General features: G+C 38.9%; 1 protein-coding gene across 2 annotated transcripts in view; it reads right to left on the bottom strand.

The window, feature by feature from the left end:
• Window positions 1-1,076: 1,076 nt before the first annotated feature.
• luzp2 (leucine zipper protein 2) overlaps window positions 1,077-16,819 on the bottom strand; it is a 248,338-nt gene continuing 232,595 nt past the window's right edge. The window contains exons 11-13 of one of the 2 annotated variants that reach the window (XM_049483255.1): window positions 6,340-6,411; window positions 3,742-3,820; window positions 1,077-1,432 (exon numbers count right to left, since the gene is read on the bottom strand). In XM_049483255.1, the coding sequence (XP_049339212.1) occupies window positions 1,272-1,432; window positions 3,742-3,820; window positions 6,340-6,411 (312 nt within the window). In that variant the 3' untranslated portion in view covers window positions 1,077-1,271. The remainder of the gene's footprint in view (window positions 1,433-3,741; window positions 3,821-6,339; window positions 6,412-16,819) is intronic. The other variant, XM_049483256.1, reaches the window with a different exon arrangement.

The following is a 16,819-nucleotide window of genomic DNA, read 5'->3' as shown; positions in this document are numbered from 1 at the left end:
GGCGGGAAAATGAACAAAATATATGAGGAGAAGGTGGCTTTCCCAGGGAAGAGGGAAAATGGACCACTTATGTTGTTTTTTTCCAGCAAAAAAGAAACAGAAAGAGAGAAGAGAAAAGCATGGCCTTCTTTTTAGAATCAAATGTAACTTTTCTTCATTTTGTTTAAGAGAAAGAAATTAAGAAAAGAGGTTCTAGAAACCCACAATCTTATAATGAGAATCGAATAGGCGATAACAACCATTGGCTGTCCACACATTCATACACAAACATAGACAAATCAAAAGCTGGTCTGTGTTTTTCCCCTTTTTAAAGGCAGGGCACAGGTGTTGGTGATTAGGCTTGATTGCCTTCAAAAGCCACCCGTTGCCCCCTCTAGTGGTTGGAGGCCACTTAGCCCTGGAGACAGCCCTTACACAGCTTAAATTTAATGGATCTGTACAATGCCATCAAATGAGTAGCCTCTATTTTTTTTATCAGGTAATTTTCTGAAATCAGTTTCAGAATTAGTAAAAATTTGACCAAATTGGAAGGTCAAACCAAGCTGAACTGCTTGATTTTTTGCACCAGGAGTAAATGCATAAAGTTATCCAAAAGCAGTGTGTAAGACTAGTGGAGGAGAACATGTCAAGATGCATGAAAACTGTGATAAAAAAATATTGATTTCTGAGCTCTTAAAGCATATGGATATGAACTTGTTTTCTTTGCATTATTTGAGGTCTGAAAGCTCTGCATCTTTTTTGTTATTTCAGCCATTTCTCATTTTCTGCAAATAAATGCTCTAAATGACAAATTTTTTATTTGGAATTTGGGAGAAATGTTGTCTGTAGTTTATAGAATAAAACAATTATGTTTTTTATTCAAACATATACCTATAAATAGCAAAATCAGAGAAACTGATTCAGAAATTGAAGTGCCCTTTTATTTGTATTTTTTTCATCTGTATAAAATCTGACTTGGTGTGAATAGCTTTTAATGATTCACTGCCAGATTAACATTATGTGAAAAAACGTGAAAAAAAGCAATATATATATATATATATATATATATATATATATATATATATATATATATATATATATATATATATATATATTTAGAGGTTTTATTCTAGAGAAACCATTTGACTCAATTTGAACCAATGAAATCCAAAGACACTGCTTTTTCCCAGGGCGATCCTCTTTTGTGCATGTATGTGTGTGTATATGTGTATGTGTGTGTGTGTGTGTGTGTGTGTGCTTTTATGCTCTGAGTGAGTGAGAGATAGGGGGTCTTAAACTGATCTGGCTTCATCTCTACCATGCAGAAGATCTGCTATCTCATTGTCTCTTAGTTGTGTTTGTCCAGGTGCGTATTTTCCGGGCCGCTCTCCGTCTTGCCGCTGTCCGCCGGCGTCCGTGCGCTGCCGTGTCCGCTGCTCTCTGAGCTCCGGGGCTGCAGGACAGAAGAATGAGAGAACGCTGTGTCACAGGTTACAGGAATGAAGGAAGCAGAGGGAAAACGGGCAGATTTAGAGAGCACACAGGGAGGCAGCTTTTCCCGAGTTTGGCATTCGTCTGTAGGTTCTGAATTGGCTCTGGCCGCCTCGTACAGGACTGTTACTGCAGGGGCCAGATATCGATCTGACCAAACAGTGTGATGAAGGCAGCTCTGAGCTTAGTCAGGCCTGACATTTCAATCGGTCACACAGAACAGGAGAGCCGTGCTGAGTGTTAATATGAGCGTACAGTACTGACTGACTTTCCTAATAATCACAATATACAGTACTTACAGTCACTGATAATAAACGCATGATGCAATATGATATTTTAATAATTTCTCCTTTTTTTATAATATTCTTTCCAATTTCCTCTTTCATATCCATAGTGAAAAAAGTAGACTAAGCATTTTAAGCTATAGAGCACTAAAGTGTACTTTTAGCCACATTATTAATCAGTATATTTAAAATGTTTTCATAACTTACGCTTGTGTTGTTTAAATAGCAAAGGTACTTGTGAATATATCGCACTTAAAATCCTTTGATTTTCACAAAAAATTGACAGTGCGCCTTTTAATCTGATGCATTTTATGTATGAATTTAACCAATCTGGGATTAAGGAGCAGTAAAGCCACTCTAATAAAGTACAGTGTTATAAGGTTGAGTTTTTAGTGAAGTTTCTCCAGCACCAAGGCTGGGTGCAGCAACATTAGCGTTAGCCGCTAACTGCAGCACTAGCTCTTTCGCTGCATATAGGCAAGTATATTGGACTGTAGTATGTGCGTTTGCCATGTTAAAACAAGCTACGTGGGACAAATCGCTAACTGATAGTGCCCTGGGTTACCAGATAGCCCTCAGGGTTCCTCAGTCTAGTGCTATATTAGCAGCTAATGCTAATGCTGCTGCACCCAGTCTTAGTGCTGGAGAAACTTCACTGAAACCTCAAACTTAGACAAAAAAAAATGGAAATCTAAGCTGACTGTAACTAAACAGAAACGCTTTACTCATCCAGTAGAGAAATCTGTGTAGATTAACATACAGTGCTCGTTTGACTATGAAATAAAATATTTATTTTTAAGATTTACAGTTTTTTTTTTACTTAGGCGCTTCCCCATTAGAAGGGAAACCCTTGCTACACCCTTGCTCACTTCAATGTAGGCATACTTACTAGTGTCACTTAATGCGCCTTATAATCCGGTGCGCCTTATGTATAAAAATAGACCAGAAAATAAATGTTCATTAATAGTGTGCCTTATAATCCAGTGCACCTTATAGCTTGAAAGATACTGTATACCACTGGGCATGGTGGTCTAGAAAATAAGGTGTGTTCAGGTAAATTTCTGGCGTATCTTGGCAATGGAAAACACAGATGCATCACTGATTGAATACAACCTAGACAGACGTCAACAGTCAGACGTTCATTGCTATCTTGGCATTGTGCATCCCTAGAAAATATAGGACATAAATATAGTATTTTGTTAGTGTTAAACACCCCAGATACCTGAACATTTTCAGCTGTGATCTGCTCGTTCACACTGTGAAGGTGCACGAGCAGGTCATAGCTGGACATGACCAGGTAGCTGCACTGTTGAAATAGTGCCAAAGTCAGAGCTCACCCGGCTCTTAAAGTAAATGGCAAGTAAAGCACTGATTGTTTTTTTTTATGTTACATCTAAAACAAATCCATGTTTAATTAAGATAATTAATACAAGCCTCCTGCATTTGCATTTAAAGGTGCCTAAAACATCTGGACAATACTGTATGTAAATAAATAATGGTGATTGCTTTTATTAAATCAGAATGAGAGCAATACATCTTTATTTCTAATGATCAAACTGGATTTATTTTACTAGAGTAGATTCTTCTGTTAGACCTGCTGACTGATATAAAACAGAGAGCTTGTACAGGACAGTTTATAACCCAGATGGTCATGTCAGCAGAACACTGGGCTCAATACCAATTACACAGCGCACAGTAATGTCTATTAGCAGGGTTTGTTCTTACATTACTGTGAAGTGTTGAATCTTAACTAGACGTCTATTACTGAGAAAGCTCTGCTCAGCGCTTCAGCCACTTACAGAACATTTACATAACATTTACTCTACGTTTACGGCCATTGTGGTCTAATGCGGAGCATCTTACAGTTGTATTATATTATAGAAGTAGACAAGTGGGGTATTAGGGAGTGCTGGCCGAGGACAATAATTGGTACAGCATGGGCTGCTTGCAGGATCACTAGTCTGCCACATGGGGAAAACAGATTGACCTGTTACACCAGGGGTGTCCAAACTTTTTTTGTTGGGGGCCAGAAGGAGAAATATATTTGAAGTCACGGGCCACAGACTCTGTAATAAAACAAATAATGAATTATACTATTTTAAATAATACTTCTTTCCTAATTATTTCATTTACAGATCATTTTACTTGACTTACTATCTTTATTTTTGACAGTGTTGTGTAAACTAAGATTTTTCAAATTGATGTTTAATTTCATGATGTCTATTTCATGATGTCCGCTTTTAGACTCTTTGGCCTGTTTTCCTGCGCAAGAAATGCGCACCCTCTCCGCTTTTAGACTCTTTGGCCTGTTTTCCTGCGCAAGAAATGCGCACCCTCTCCGCTTTTAGACTCCTAGCTCTGTTTTTCTGTGCTAGAAATGCGCACTCTCTCTACTTTTAGACTCTTTTGCCCCTTTTTCTGTGCTAGAAATGCGCACCCTCTCCGCTTTTAGACTCTTTGCTCTGTTTTTCTGTGCTAGAAATGCGCAATCTCTCCGCTTTTAGACTCTTTGCTCTGTTTTTCTGTGCTAGAAATGTGCACCCTCTCCGCTTTTAGACTCTTTGCTCTGTTTTTCTGCGCTAGAAATGCGCACTCTCTCCGCTTTTAGACTCTTTGGCCCGTTTTTCTGCGCTAGAAATGCGCACCCTCTAGCGTTCTAGTGTTGACACCTAGCGTTCAAACTTTGAATCTAACATTATAAAAACCTGCTTAACAGCGGGCCAACTTTCATTCTATTTCTAAAATACCTCGCGGACTATAGTTTGGACACCCCTGTGTTACACCAAAGATCTCCAAATCTGGACTCTTAAACTGGTCTCTAGGCCTGTATTTTGGATTTACTGAGCGTTAATTGAAAGACTTATGTCTACATTCACACAGCAGGTAAAAGTGGTCCAAATCTGGCTTTTTTTGTCGAATGGTACACAAATGTATGATTTTTATGCCAGTTTGAATAATTAAAAAATAATAATTTTTTTTTGGAAATTTGGGCCACTTCACTATGTGGTATATAAATCAAATACATATGCTAGTCAGTCTTTCTGTAACATTGGATTTGAGGCAGACTTTACCTGTAGTGTAAATATTATGTAGCCAATGTGATTGAGATATTAGCCTGACTTGATGTGATGATTAGTTTGAAATTACTAACTAAAAACATTGATTTATCTAGAAATCTACATTGGGCCACCATGACAAAATTATTGTTTAATAGTTTTATCTTTCTTCTAAACTGATGCACATGTACAAAATGCCAGTGCTTCTTGCAAAGTTTCAGTTTCATCGTTCCTAATGTGGCCAAGTTTGGCCATTTCTTTGAACACAGAGTGGTTATGATCAATTATGCTTTTAATTTACATGATTTATCACATTCACTTCACTATCCCGCCATTGAAAACCTCAGTGCTTTCTTCCCTTTTACCTTCTGCTCATTTATAAAGAATTTAAAGGTGGATTGATGTAAAAGTGTAAATTCTGATCTGGATGTTTAGACAGATTTGCATTGCCCCATATTGTATTGGATGTATCGGACTACAATACCACATATTAAAAGGGGCCCAAATCAGTATTGGAAGATTTTATGTTCATGTTGAGAAAATAAATCAGATTTGGACCATTTGTACCTGTTTGTTATTTTATTTTTACTTTTCAGTAAGAGATGTGAAGGCCTTTGCATGGCCATGTACAAATTGAATCGCACATCTCCTCACAACTATAAGTAAAATATTGTAAAAGTTGAAAAACTGTAGGATCAAATTGGTATACATTATATGGCGGGCCACAAAAAAAAAAAATCTGTTTTGGAAAATGAAGTGTAATGGGATGGAGTGCTACAGACTAGTAGCTCTCCAGCCAAGAGGGTTGTTGAACCCAATTACAGAACAGTTGATCTCAAAGCAGGTAAACCTTTCCAAGAAGAAGGGGGAAAAAAAATAAAATAAACACACCACTTCTCACACAGAATCGAACCCGTGTCGTCGGGGTCACGGTCCAATACACTATCGCTGCCCTGGCTAGTGAATTGAGACATGGCCGGGATAAAAACACCATTATAAAGAGATAAGGAGCCCAAGAACAGGTGGAAAAACGTGAACGGGTGGAAACTAAAGTCACGCCAAGCGTGACAGAGAGACAGGGGAGGATTGTAAATAAAAGCTCACCAGAGAAGCATATTATTATTATTTAAAATGCTATTGTCTATTGCCTATTGTTGACTCCTGCCATATTGGTTGGATGTTGTCCATTGTAGCTCTTCCTTTCTCTCTTGATGCGACAAACATTAAAGAGTAAAGACACAAGAATAACTACTGCATCATTTATTTTTTAAACTACGTCTACTACAAGATCATTAGGCAATTACTGGAACACCATGAGAGTGATGGTTAATAAAGCTCTCCAATCTCCAGGTCATGGATGGCTGGAACTGGGTCACTCCAGAGATCAAACTCACATTTCCCCAATAACAGAACTATCACTGAGAGAGAGAGAGTTTCACCAAACTAGTTTAAATTTGAAGGATGTTCTCCTTCATGTCAGAGCGCTCATGGGGTTCATTACCGCTGAAGGTTAATGGTGTGACACTCACCTGGTTGTGGCCAGTCTTTGTTTTCTCCACAGATGTTCTCTCAGTCTGGTTCTGGAAACACTCGGCCCCCACCTGAGGAGAAATACTCATTTCAGAAAGGACACTGGAAGGTGTGTATGCACATGGGAACACGCTCAGCTGCGTATTTATTCTGTTCACGTACCTCCATATCTACACTATCGACCACTTTATCAACATCTAGCCCATACCTGCTGTATGTAGGTCTGTAATTACTAGTGTAGGTGTTTCAGCTGCTGCACTATTTATCAGCCCCTGTTTATTGGTGGAGTCAGATCACCACAGGACCAGGTGGTGGTGAGCTGGTCTTACTGTGCAAATGTTACAATGACATTCTTACACTGTGCTGCCACTTACATTAATCCATAAATCAAATAATGAATAGATCCCAAAAATCAACTACCATCAACACTACATAATCCATCACATGCTGTACTTAGTCAAGAGATACAGACATACAGCTCTAGAAAACACTAAGAGATCATTTCAGTTTCAGTTTGCTATGTATTGTGCACACATGCCTGCACAATACACACCCCCATGCTGGAGGTACCGCTGTGCAGAAAATGGGCCACTATCCAACTAATATATGCTCAGTGGTGGTCCTGTGGTGGTCCTCTTTCTGTAATGGATGAGGTGGAGGGGGGCTGATAAGTTGTGCAGCAGCAGATGGGCTAAAGTCAGTAACTGTACAATCACATGGCATCCCATGATGCAATAGTATTACGGCACGTTGCCCATGATAATGATTACATCATGATACTGTGATTCTATTACTCAACATATCACAAGACAATTCTCTAAGATACTTCACAGCATCTGTGTTTCTGAAAAATATTAAATACTCCTAAATAATCAAATACCAGAAATGATGGATTTATTGGTGTCCGTTTTACGCTGGGGGAGTCTTAAGGAGTTCAGTGTACGTATGTTTTAATAAAATATCAATATATGACACCACATACTGATAAAGTACTGCAAACGAAAACAATGTGATGTATCGCATTATACAACAGTTAGTCCCGACCTCACAATCTGATTGGTTGAGTGTTCTAGCAGTGCTGATATTTGTGATAACATCACAAGTGGCCTTCTCACACTAAACTTGTATCACTCCGCCGAAGCGTTGCCGAGTAACGGCGTATATACACAGTACAGTTGTGAATCATCCCTCCACAGGCAGCAGCGTTAGCTTAGCACAGGCTAGCGCTTAGCCACGGCACGCTCGCCTGCAGCGCTGGCTCGTCTTTTGTGGAAAAAATGGAAAGAAAATCGCTTGGTTAATGCCGTCTGACAGCCAGAACAGTAACCAGCTAGGCTAAGCTAAGCTAATGCTGAGCTAAAGCAAGCTACGCTAACCTAACCACAGTCCAGCCGGCTAGCTAAAACCAACACCACCCAGCAAAACAAGCAGAAATGCTCAAAAAATGCACAGCGTTCACCTGAAGACGACTCCACGGAGCAGGAGAGGAGAGTATTAGCGTTATTTCACCCTCCTAACGTTACCATCTTTGCTTATGTCCAAATTTACTTTCAAGCTAACGTTTGTGGTGTTAGTCTGTATGAACCATACACCGTTTTTTAGTTAAGTTTCAGTTCTGTTACAGTTGTTGTGGAACTACTTTTTGGCGGAAGGCACAGTCCATATTAAAGCATATTCATTCTGAATTTCTTAAAGTTCTTTAATTTATTTTCTTTATTCATTTTGTAAAAAAAAAACAAAGCTGTTGTATAAAAGCAATAGAACACTCGAGGTCGTGTGTTATCACGACCAAATCACAGCCGTGATAACACACTCCCTCTCGTGTTCTATTGCTTAATTATCAATATTTTGTCCCACCCTTACCGCACACACTCACACACACACACACACACTGTGTATCCAGGACAAACATATTGGAAAATACCTCTTAATTATTCTGGTGTCTGTTTTTACTAAAATAATGGGTGGAGCTAAAGAGCTCACTAAATTCCAGCATAGTACAATAATACGATGCCATGAGTCATGGTTAACTTTTCATCATGTGTGAGTGGTATTATTGCAAAGTATGTTACTGTATTAATAAACTATATTTATCTTGACCTCAATATATTGTTAATAATATTTTTTCATAGCATTATTATTATCAAGCTTGTATCATTATATCACTGTACATAAAATGCTCGGTAATACTATTTATCACAATTACATTTGGGACAATACAGTATCAGTAAAAAGTCTGAACACACCTTAAATTCTGTGTTTTTCATTATTTTATATTTGACATAATTTTATAATACATGTTTTATATTTTAGATTCTTTAAAGTAGCACCTCTTGCTTAGATGACAGTTTTGAACATCTTGGCTGGATTTTCTCAGTCAGTTTTATGAGGTAGAGTCATCTGAAATTCAGGCTTTCAGTTAGTGTGTTTAAGAGCATCATTTGTAAAGTTGTGAAGAGGTAGAGTTACAGGTGTACAGTGAATAGCTCTATTTGAGTGATGTCTTAATCCATATTATGGCAAAAACTACTCAACTAAGTAAATAATAAAAATATACTTTACTTCAGGAAATGAAGGTCAGTCAATCTGAAAGATTTCAAGAACTTTGAAAGTATCCTCGAGTGCAGTCACAGAGAGCATTAAAAATGTTATGATGAAACTGGCTCTCATCAGGACCGCCCCAGGAAAGGAAGAGCAAGAGTCACCGCTGTTGTACAGGGTAAGTTAATCAGAGTTACCAGCCTAAGAAACCGCAAGTTAACAGCTCCCGAGATAAGAGCTCAACTTTTAAATTTACTCCACTAGTTTAAAAAAGTGTATTTAACCTCCTGAGACCCAGACATTTGCTTAGTGTACTTTTTAATTTATCCTAGCTACTGGAGATTAGCAGGACCTACCAAGTATAAAAACTAAACTTTGTCTTAGTACAGGAATTGTTTTTTTGCAAAAAAAACAAATGTTCTTATATGGGGACAGTAGTAAAACAATAAAACATGATCCTTGCCATTTGAGATCAGAAGGACCCAACTCTACAGTAAGTAAATTAACTACTTTTAAACATAAAATTTAATGAGAATTGTTACGTGGGCCATTTATCTGCCTGGACTGGCTGTAAAAACTTTTAATTGGGATTCCCGCCATCTTTTCTTTATCACTTAAGTATGATGTTCTTATGTGAACACTAGTTGTTATGGGCAGTATCTCTATATGAGGCCAAAGGGTCAACGTTTTAAAAAATGATTATAATAATTTAAAAAAGTTTTAAAATGTTCAGTCAGTGAGTGTATGATTATAGGTCTAGACCTCTATTTGTCACTTGTAGAATCAGAATTCTATTTAATTCAATTTGTAACAAAGCAGGTTTATAGATTCTGTATGTACTGTATACATTTAATATGCTGATGTGATTATTACTCATTGAGTGTATGTGTGTGAGTGTGTTAAACCCCAGCCTGCTCTCTGAGTGCACACATATAGGGTGAATTGAATCAGTAATGCTGAATATAGCTGTTTGCTGTTTACTCCCCAAAAGCCCTGCCTGAGCTGCGGTGATTATACAGCTTTGCATATAAACAGATTAATCACGGCGCTCAGGGGACGCCGTATTTTAAGGAAATGCTTCATATGCATGTATTAACATGTTCCCAAACAAGCCGGCGAGATTTCAATCACGCAATTTAGAGCAGAATACACTCTCAAGTGAGATTAAAGTATCTGTGTAAGTTTAGAGTTGAAGGAACTGAAGATACTGTATAGACTTGATATATATCCTGCTGTAAAATCCAGCTCCAGATAAGCTGTTTTGGCTGCTAACTGGTTTTAGAAGGTCTCAGGTGGTATTTCATGGTTAAGCTGGTTGCAAATTTGATCTTACAGGTAGAAACAAACCCTATATTGGTAAGCTAATATAGCTAGGTTAACCAACTCTTGACCAGCTTAGTGTATGTTGCATTTCATTTTGGTCACCTTGGTCAACTACACTCTAAGAAATATAAGTACAGATTTGTACTTAAAAGAGTACAAAGCTTGTCGCTGGGGCTGTACCTTACATTGAGGCACAAAAAAGTACCTTTCAGTGAAAGTCCTTTTTTGTACCCATGGTTTTTGTGGCAGTAAAGATTATAAAGATTATAAACATTATCATCAACTAAATATGGCTCAAAAACTTGATGATACAAAATTGTCTGGCTTTCAAATAAAAAAATGTGCTATTTAAATATATATTGTTCATTAGTACAGTGATACAGAATACTGAATGTACCCTTTGGCTGGTTAAATGGTACAAATTTGTACTTATTGCTGTTAGAAATGACTTTGTACTTCAGAGGGAACAAATCTGACCCTGTAAAGACCAATATTGTACCATTGAGGGTACAATTATAAAGAGTGTACCTTCGAGTACAAAAAAGTACTCATATCGTACCTCTGTTTTTTAGAGTGTAGCTTGGTCATGGGGTTCAACCAGCTCATTTTTTAGGCCATTTTGTCATGCTCGTTCATCAGTTTAATCATCATCCTGGCCATGCGGAAAAAGGCCGCATGTGGATTATACCTGGCAACCAGGATTTTGGCACATGCAGCTCAGGCTGATTCCCATATTATACTCCACAACCGGGGTGTTGGCACATGCAGTGAAGGCCGATTTCCATATTATACTCCACAACCGAGGTGTTGGCACTCTCTATCTCTATCTCTATTTTTTCTCTCTCTCTCACCCTTCCTATCATTCCCTTTCTATAACTCTCGCTCTCTTTTTCTTTGCTCTGTCAGTCTCTCTTTGCCCCCTCTGTCTGACTCTCTCTAGCTTCCTCTGTCAATTCCTTTCCACTGTTCTCTCTCTTTCTTTCTGTTTTTTTTTTCCATGCTATTCCCTTGGCCTCTCAGTCTTTTTTCATCCTCTACCTGTCTGTGACTCTCCCTGATCACTGTCTGATCTCTCTCTCTCTCTCTCTCTCTCTCTCTCTCTCTCTCTCTCTTTCTCTGCCTCATCCCTGATTTCTCTCAGTCAGACTCTTTTCTGGTTTCTTTCATTCTCTCTGCTCTCTGCCTCACTCTTTCTCTGCCTATATCATCTCTTTTCAATTGTTCTCTCACTCTTTTCTATTTTGAAGTCTCTCCATCTTTCTTTTTGCCCTCTCACTCTATCCACTCTATCTCTCTCTGACTCCTGAACCCTCATTTTCACATATTATGTGTTGGCACATGAAGTGAAGGCTGATTTCTGTATTCTACTCCACAACTAAGGTGTTGGCACATGCAGTAAAGGCAGATTCCCATATTATACTCGACAACCAGGGTGTTGGCTCATGCAGTGTAGGCTAATTCCTGTATTATACTCAGCAACTGGGGCGTTGGAACATGCAGTGAAGGCCGATTTCTGTATTATACTCCACAACCGGGGTGTTGGCACATGCAGTAAAGGCCGATTTCTGTATTATACTCCACAACTGGGGTGTTAGCACATGTGACTCAAGCTGATTCCTATACTTTACTCAGCAACTTGGGTGTTGTCACATGTGACTCGAGACAAATTCTCTATTATACTAGGCATCTGGGGTGTTTGTACATGGGACTCAAGCCAATTCCCCTATTATACTCTGCAACCGGGGTGTTGGCACATGTGACTTGGGCCACAATATGGTTTAGATTCAAATTGCTTTATCTGGTCAAGCTGGTCGACCAGCTTGTTCCTATTGGTTAAATATAATCATACATTGACAACCATCTTAACCAGTCTGACCAACTTGAGCTGGCCACAGATTATTTTTTTTTTCAGCAGGGTATACATACACACAAACACACAGACACACACAAACAAACACACACCCACACACACACACACACGCGCGCGCATTGAGAGATGCCAGAAGACAGAGAGTGAGTGAACTGCAGCTCTTCTGCTGCCAAAAATAAAGCAGGATATATCAGTGCAGTAAAAGAGCCGAGAGGAAGAAATCAAGAAGCCTGTATATGTTCCTGCTCTCGCTCGCCCTGCCTCGCCTCTCCGAGTCGCTCTGCCTCGACTCTACAGCAGAGAGGATGTACTGCTGGCTTGTTTTGGCTCTGCTCTGCTCTGACTTGGCCGTGAATAAGATGCAAAATTCAACACTTTTCATAAATGATAAAACAGCACTGAAGCAAAAACTCGTTTAGATCATTCTCTCTCTCTCTCTCTCTCTCTCTCTCTCTCTCTCTCTTTGTCTTTCTGTCATACACTTTTTCTTTTTCTTAGTGGAACCCATGGACCTTTCTGGTTCCATGCTGGACTCCCCGTTTAGATACTCTTTAGAATCTCTTTCTCTCTCTCTTTCTCTTTCTGTTCTTTTTCATCTCTTTGTACCTTCTGTCTGATGCTCTGTTTTGTATGTTTTCTCAGTTTCTGTCTCATGTCTTTCTCTCTCTCTCTCAGTCTCTTTTCATCATCCCTCTGTCAGACTCTCTCTCTCTGCCATTCTTTCAGTTGCTCTGTCACTCCCTTTCTCTATACCTCTCTTGTACACCACTCTGTCTGTCTGTTCACTGTCTTTTTCTCAATCTCTATTTTTTCTCTCTCTCACCCTTCCTATCATTCCCTTTCTATAACTCTCGCTCTCTTTTTCTTTACTCTCTCAGTCTCTCTGCTCCCTCTGTCTGACTCTCTCAAGCTTCCTCTGTCATATCCTTTCGACTGTTCTCTCTCTCTCTCTTTCTGTTTTTTTTTCTTGCTATTCCCTTGGCCTCTCAGTCTTTTTTTCATCCTCTACCTGTCTGTGACTCTCCCTGATCACTGTCTGATCTCTCTCTCTCTCTCTCTCTCTCTCTCTCTCTCTCTGCCTCATCCCTGATTTCTCTCAGTCAGACTCTTTTCTGGTTTCTTTCATTCTCTCTGCTCTCTGCCTCACTCTTTCTCTCCCTCTATCATCCCTTTTCAATTGTTCTCTCTCTCTCTTTTCTATTTTGTGGTCTCTCTGTCTTTCTTTTTGCCCTCTTTCTCTATCTCTCTCTGACTCCCTCACCCTCTGTCATTCTCACACCTTTTCTTTTTACCTTACTCTGTCTGATCTCCCTCTCTTTCTTTCACAGGTATCACTTTCATGCTCTCATTTTCTGTGTTTTCACTGTCCATCTCTCACTCTTTCTATCTTTTTTTCTTGCTCTCTCATTTTCACTGTCCTGTGTCTATCTCTCATTCTCTCAATATTCTTTCCACCCTCTCTCTTTCTGTCTCTGAATTGTTCTCTTCCTCTATCATTTCCTTTCTATTGCTCCATCTCATCTTTCCTTCATTTTCTTTTGCCCTCTCATTGTCTTATGTTCAATGTGTCCATACTTCTGTCTCTCTCTCTCTCTCTCTCTCTCTCTCTCTCTCTCTCTCTATCTCTCTCTCTCTCTCTTTCTGTCTTTCAATTGTTCTCCTTTTTGCTATATATTGGCTTCTCAGTCTTTCTTTCTTATTTCTTCTCACCATCTCTCTTCCTCCCCCTCTGTCATTTTAACTCTCTTTATCTTTATCTATATCTGCACACCTCTCTATCTTCCATTTCCTCCATGCTTCTTTCTATTTTTTGCTCTCATTTTCTACGTTTCTATCTTTTTTCTTGATCTCTCATTTTCACTGTCCCATGTCAATCTCTGATTCTCTCTATTTTCTTTTCACCCTCTCTCTTTTTGTCTCTCACTCTCTCTTAATCATTCTGTCTTGCTCTCTCATTTTTGTTCCCTGTGTCCACACTTCTCTCTCTTTCTCTCTCTCTATTTGCTATTTCTTGGTCTCTCAGTCTTTCTTTTTGCACTCTCTCTCTGTGTTTGACTCCCTCAACCTCTGTCATTCTCACTCCCTTTCACTTTACATCTTTCTGCACATCTCTCTCTCTCTCTCTCTCTCTCTCTCTCTCTCTCTCTGCCTGACTTTTCTCCATCTCTCTCTCTCAGGTCTTTACTTTCTTGCTCTTACTTTCTATGTTTCTGTTACCCATCTTATTCTTTTTTCTTTCTCTTTTATTTCCACTGTCCAATGTCCATCTCTTATTCTTTCTGTTTTCCTCCTCTCACTCTCTCTACATCATTTCATCATTCTCTCTTGCTCTCTCTTATTTTTTTGTCCACCATGTCCCTCTCTCTCTCTCTCTCTCTCTCTCTCTCTCTCTCTCTCTCTCTCTCTCTCTCTCCTGTAGTCCAGTCACAGTGATTTCATCAGTTAGATCAGCAGGACAGAGCTTTTTCATTAAGAGCTGATCTCCATGACAGGTGATCCACACTGGGCGAGCGAGTGAGCGAGGCTCCTCGTGCTGAAGGTGAGTGAAGGTGAAGAGTTGGGATGACTTGCTTCTGTCTGTCTGTCTTTCTCTCTCTCTCTCTCTCTCTCTCTCCATTTCTCCAGTAAGTCTATTTGCTTGGTGATTTTCACTGTTTCACACTTATTCCCTCTCTCTCTCTCTCTGTCTCTCTCTCTCTCTGTCTCTCTTTTTCCACACACCCACACGCATTAGACTACACACACTCACACACTCACAGACACACTCCTGTCACTATGGTTGATAACCAGATGTCAGCAGTCAGTGAGATTAATCTGTTCTGGGCTGCAGTCCTGCTCTCCTCTCTGTCTCGCTATCTGTACTCTGACACGTTCTTACAGGTTCCCAACATCTTCTCCAGTCCTGTTCCAGAGCCTTCCCAAGCAGGGAATCACACACACACACACACACACACACACACACACACACACACACACACTACGACAGCACGATATGCAGGATATTTGTCAACATGAAGACAAATCGGGGTCATAAAAAGCTGGAGCGTGCTTCACTACCCATTCCACACCAACGTCTTTCTTTAACAGAGGTTCAGCATGAGGAGGATTTTGACCAACATCCCTCATTTGTTCCACCACAAATGTTCAGGAAGCTCCAAAAGTCCTGTTTTTATTTCCCAAAACATTACTTTCAGAAAACACAACTTCATCAAAGCATAAGAGCTGATTTAATACAGATTTACCTCTTGATAAACAACAGAAATGCTTAAATGTCTTATCATGGATGGCAGCTCATCACCTGACCTACTCTCAAATCCTTCATCATACAGGTTTTCACCACAATAAAGTGTGTGGTGCAGTGGATAACACCACCGCCAGCTAGTAAGATACCATATCATATTGGAGACTGGGGTTCAATTCCAGATCTGGTAACTATGCTGCACTACACCAATAAGAATCCTTGGGCAAGACTCCTAACACCTTATTGGCCCAACTCTGTAATAGTCACTTGAGTTACTGTAGTTGCAAACTTCTCCTACTGCAGATATTGCATTTTAACACAGGGATGCTGCTGACGATGCTGCTTTAATCCAGGCACACCACTTGGACATTATTCAACAACTTAATTATTTATATTAACACTTCCCCAACCTCGCTTACATTTAAGTATACCTTACTCATGATTGGGTATTCACATTTTCACATTCTCTTTTTAGAACTGTCTTGTAACGTATGCATACTTATATTATATTATATTTCTATGTCACATCAGTCACTTTCGTAATCGATGTCATTGCACTTTACTCTGTTAATTATTTAATTATTTATGACCATTAGCAACATCTACTGCACTGCTCCGTTTACAGATAGATCCTTACCTTGTATAGTTCGTTTTTTTTTTTTTTATAGCCTTATATATTTTCTATTCTTCTGTGTTTTGATTTGTCTGAGTATGTTTCTTATTGTATTGTGTTGTTGCTGCTGGATGCCTAAATTTCCTTCGGGATAAATAAAGTATCTATCTATCTATCTATCTATCTATCCATCTATCTATCTATCTATCTATCTATCTATCTATCTATCTATCTATCTATCTATCTATGCATCTTTTGTTGCTTTGTCCAAAATTTATTACTATTTATTTACATTTAATTATATTTTACATAGTGTCCAATTTTTTTGTGGATTTTTTTATATACATGCTTGGAGAATTTACATCCTTTCAATTAATAGAACAATTATTTAAATCATCTTCACGCCTGTTAAATGTCTCACCTTCCAGTTCCTCTACAGACCTTTCCATTTTGACAAACTCCAATTCCCAGAATGCACTTCTCAGTCATGTGTCAATTGGCACCAGATTGGTGGATCAGCCTCACCTGTGTTTTGATTACTTTCACCTGTTTTCAATTGTATATATACTGGTCTGTTTGTTCTGCCTTTTGCATAATATCACTTGTTCGTTTTTTTTTTTTCGTTTGTTCGTTTTTGACCTATTTTAGGCTTTTGTTTCTGTTTTTGTCTTGCCCCCTTTGCTAGTTCACCTTTGTGTTTTTGCTACTTTTTAAACTTAGTACTTTGACTATATTTATTGGTTTAGCCATGTTGATTAAAAGAATTGAAGTAATTTTAATCAACGGGGCTGAGAAACAAACTTAGTCAAAGTACAAACACAAGTTAAAAACAGGGACATACCAAAATATCAGAGCCAAATACACAGTCCAAAAAGGGATAAACGGAAGACA

The sequence above is a fragment of the Astyanax mexicanus genome, chromosome 9, assembly GCF_023375975.1.
Source record: "Astyanax mexicanus isolate ESR-SI-001 chromosome 9, AstMex3_surface, whole genome shotgun sequence".
Taxonomy (NCBI): Eukaryota; Metazoa; Chordata; class Actinopteri; order Characiformes; family Acestrorhamphidae; genus Astyanax; species Astyanax mexicanus.
Note: the sequence above shows the minus strand (reverse complement) of the source record. Positions and strands in the feature narration are given on the sequence as shown.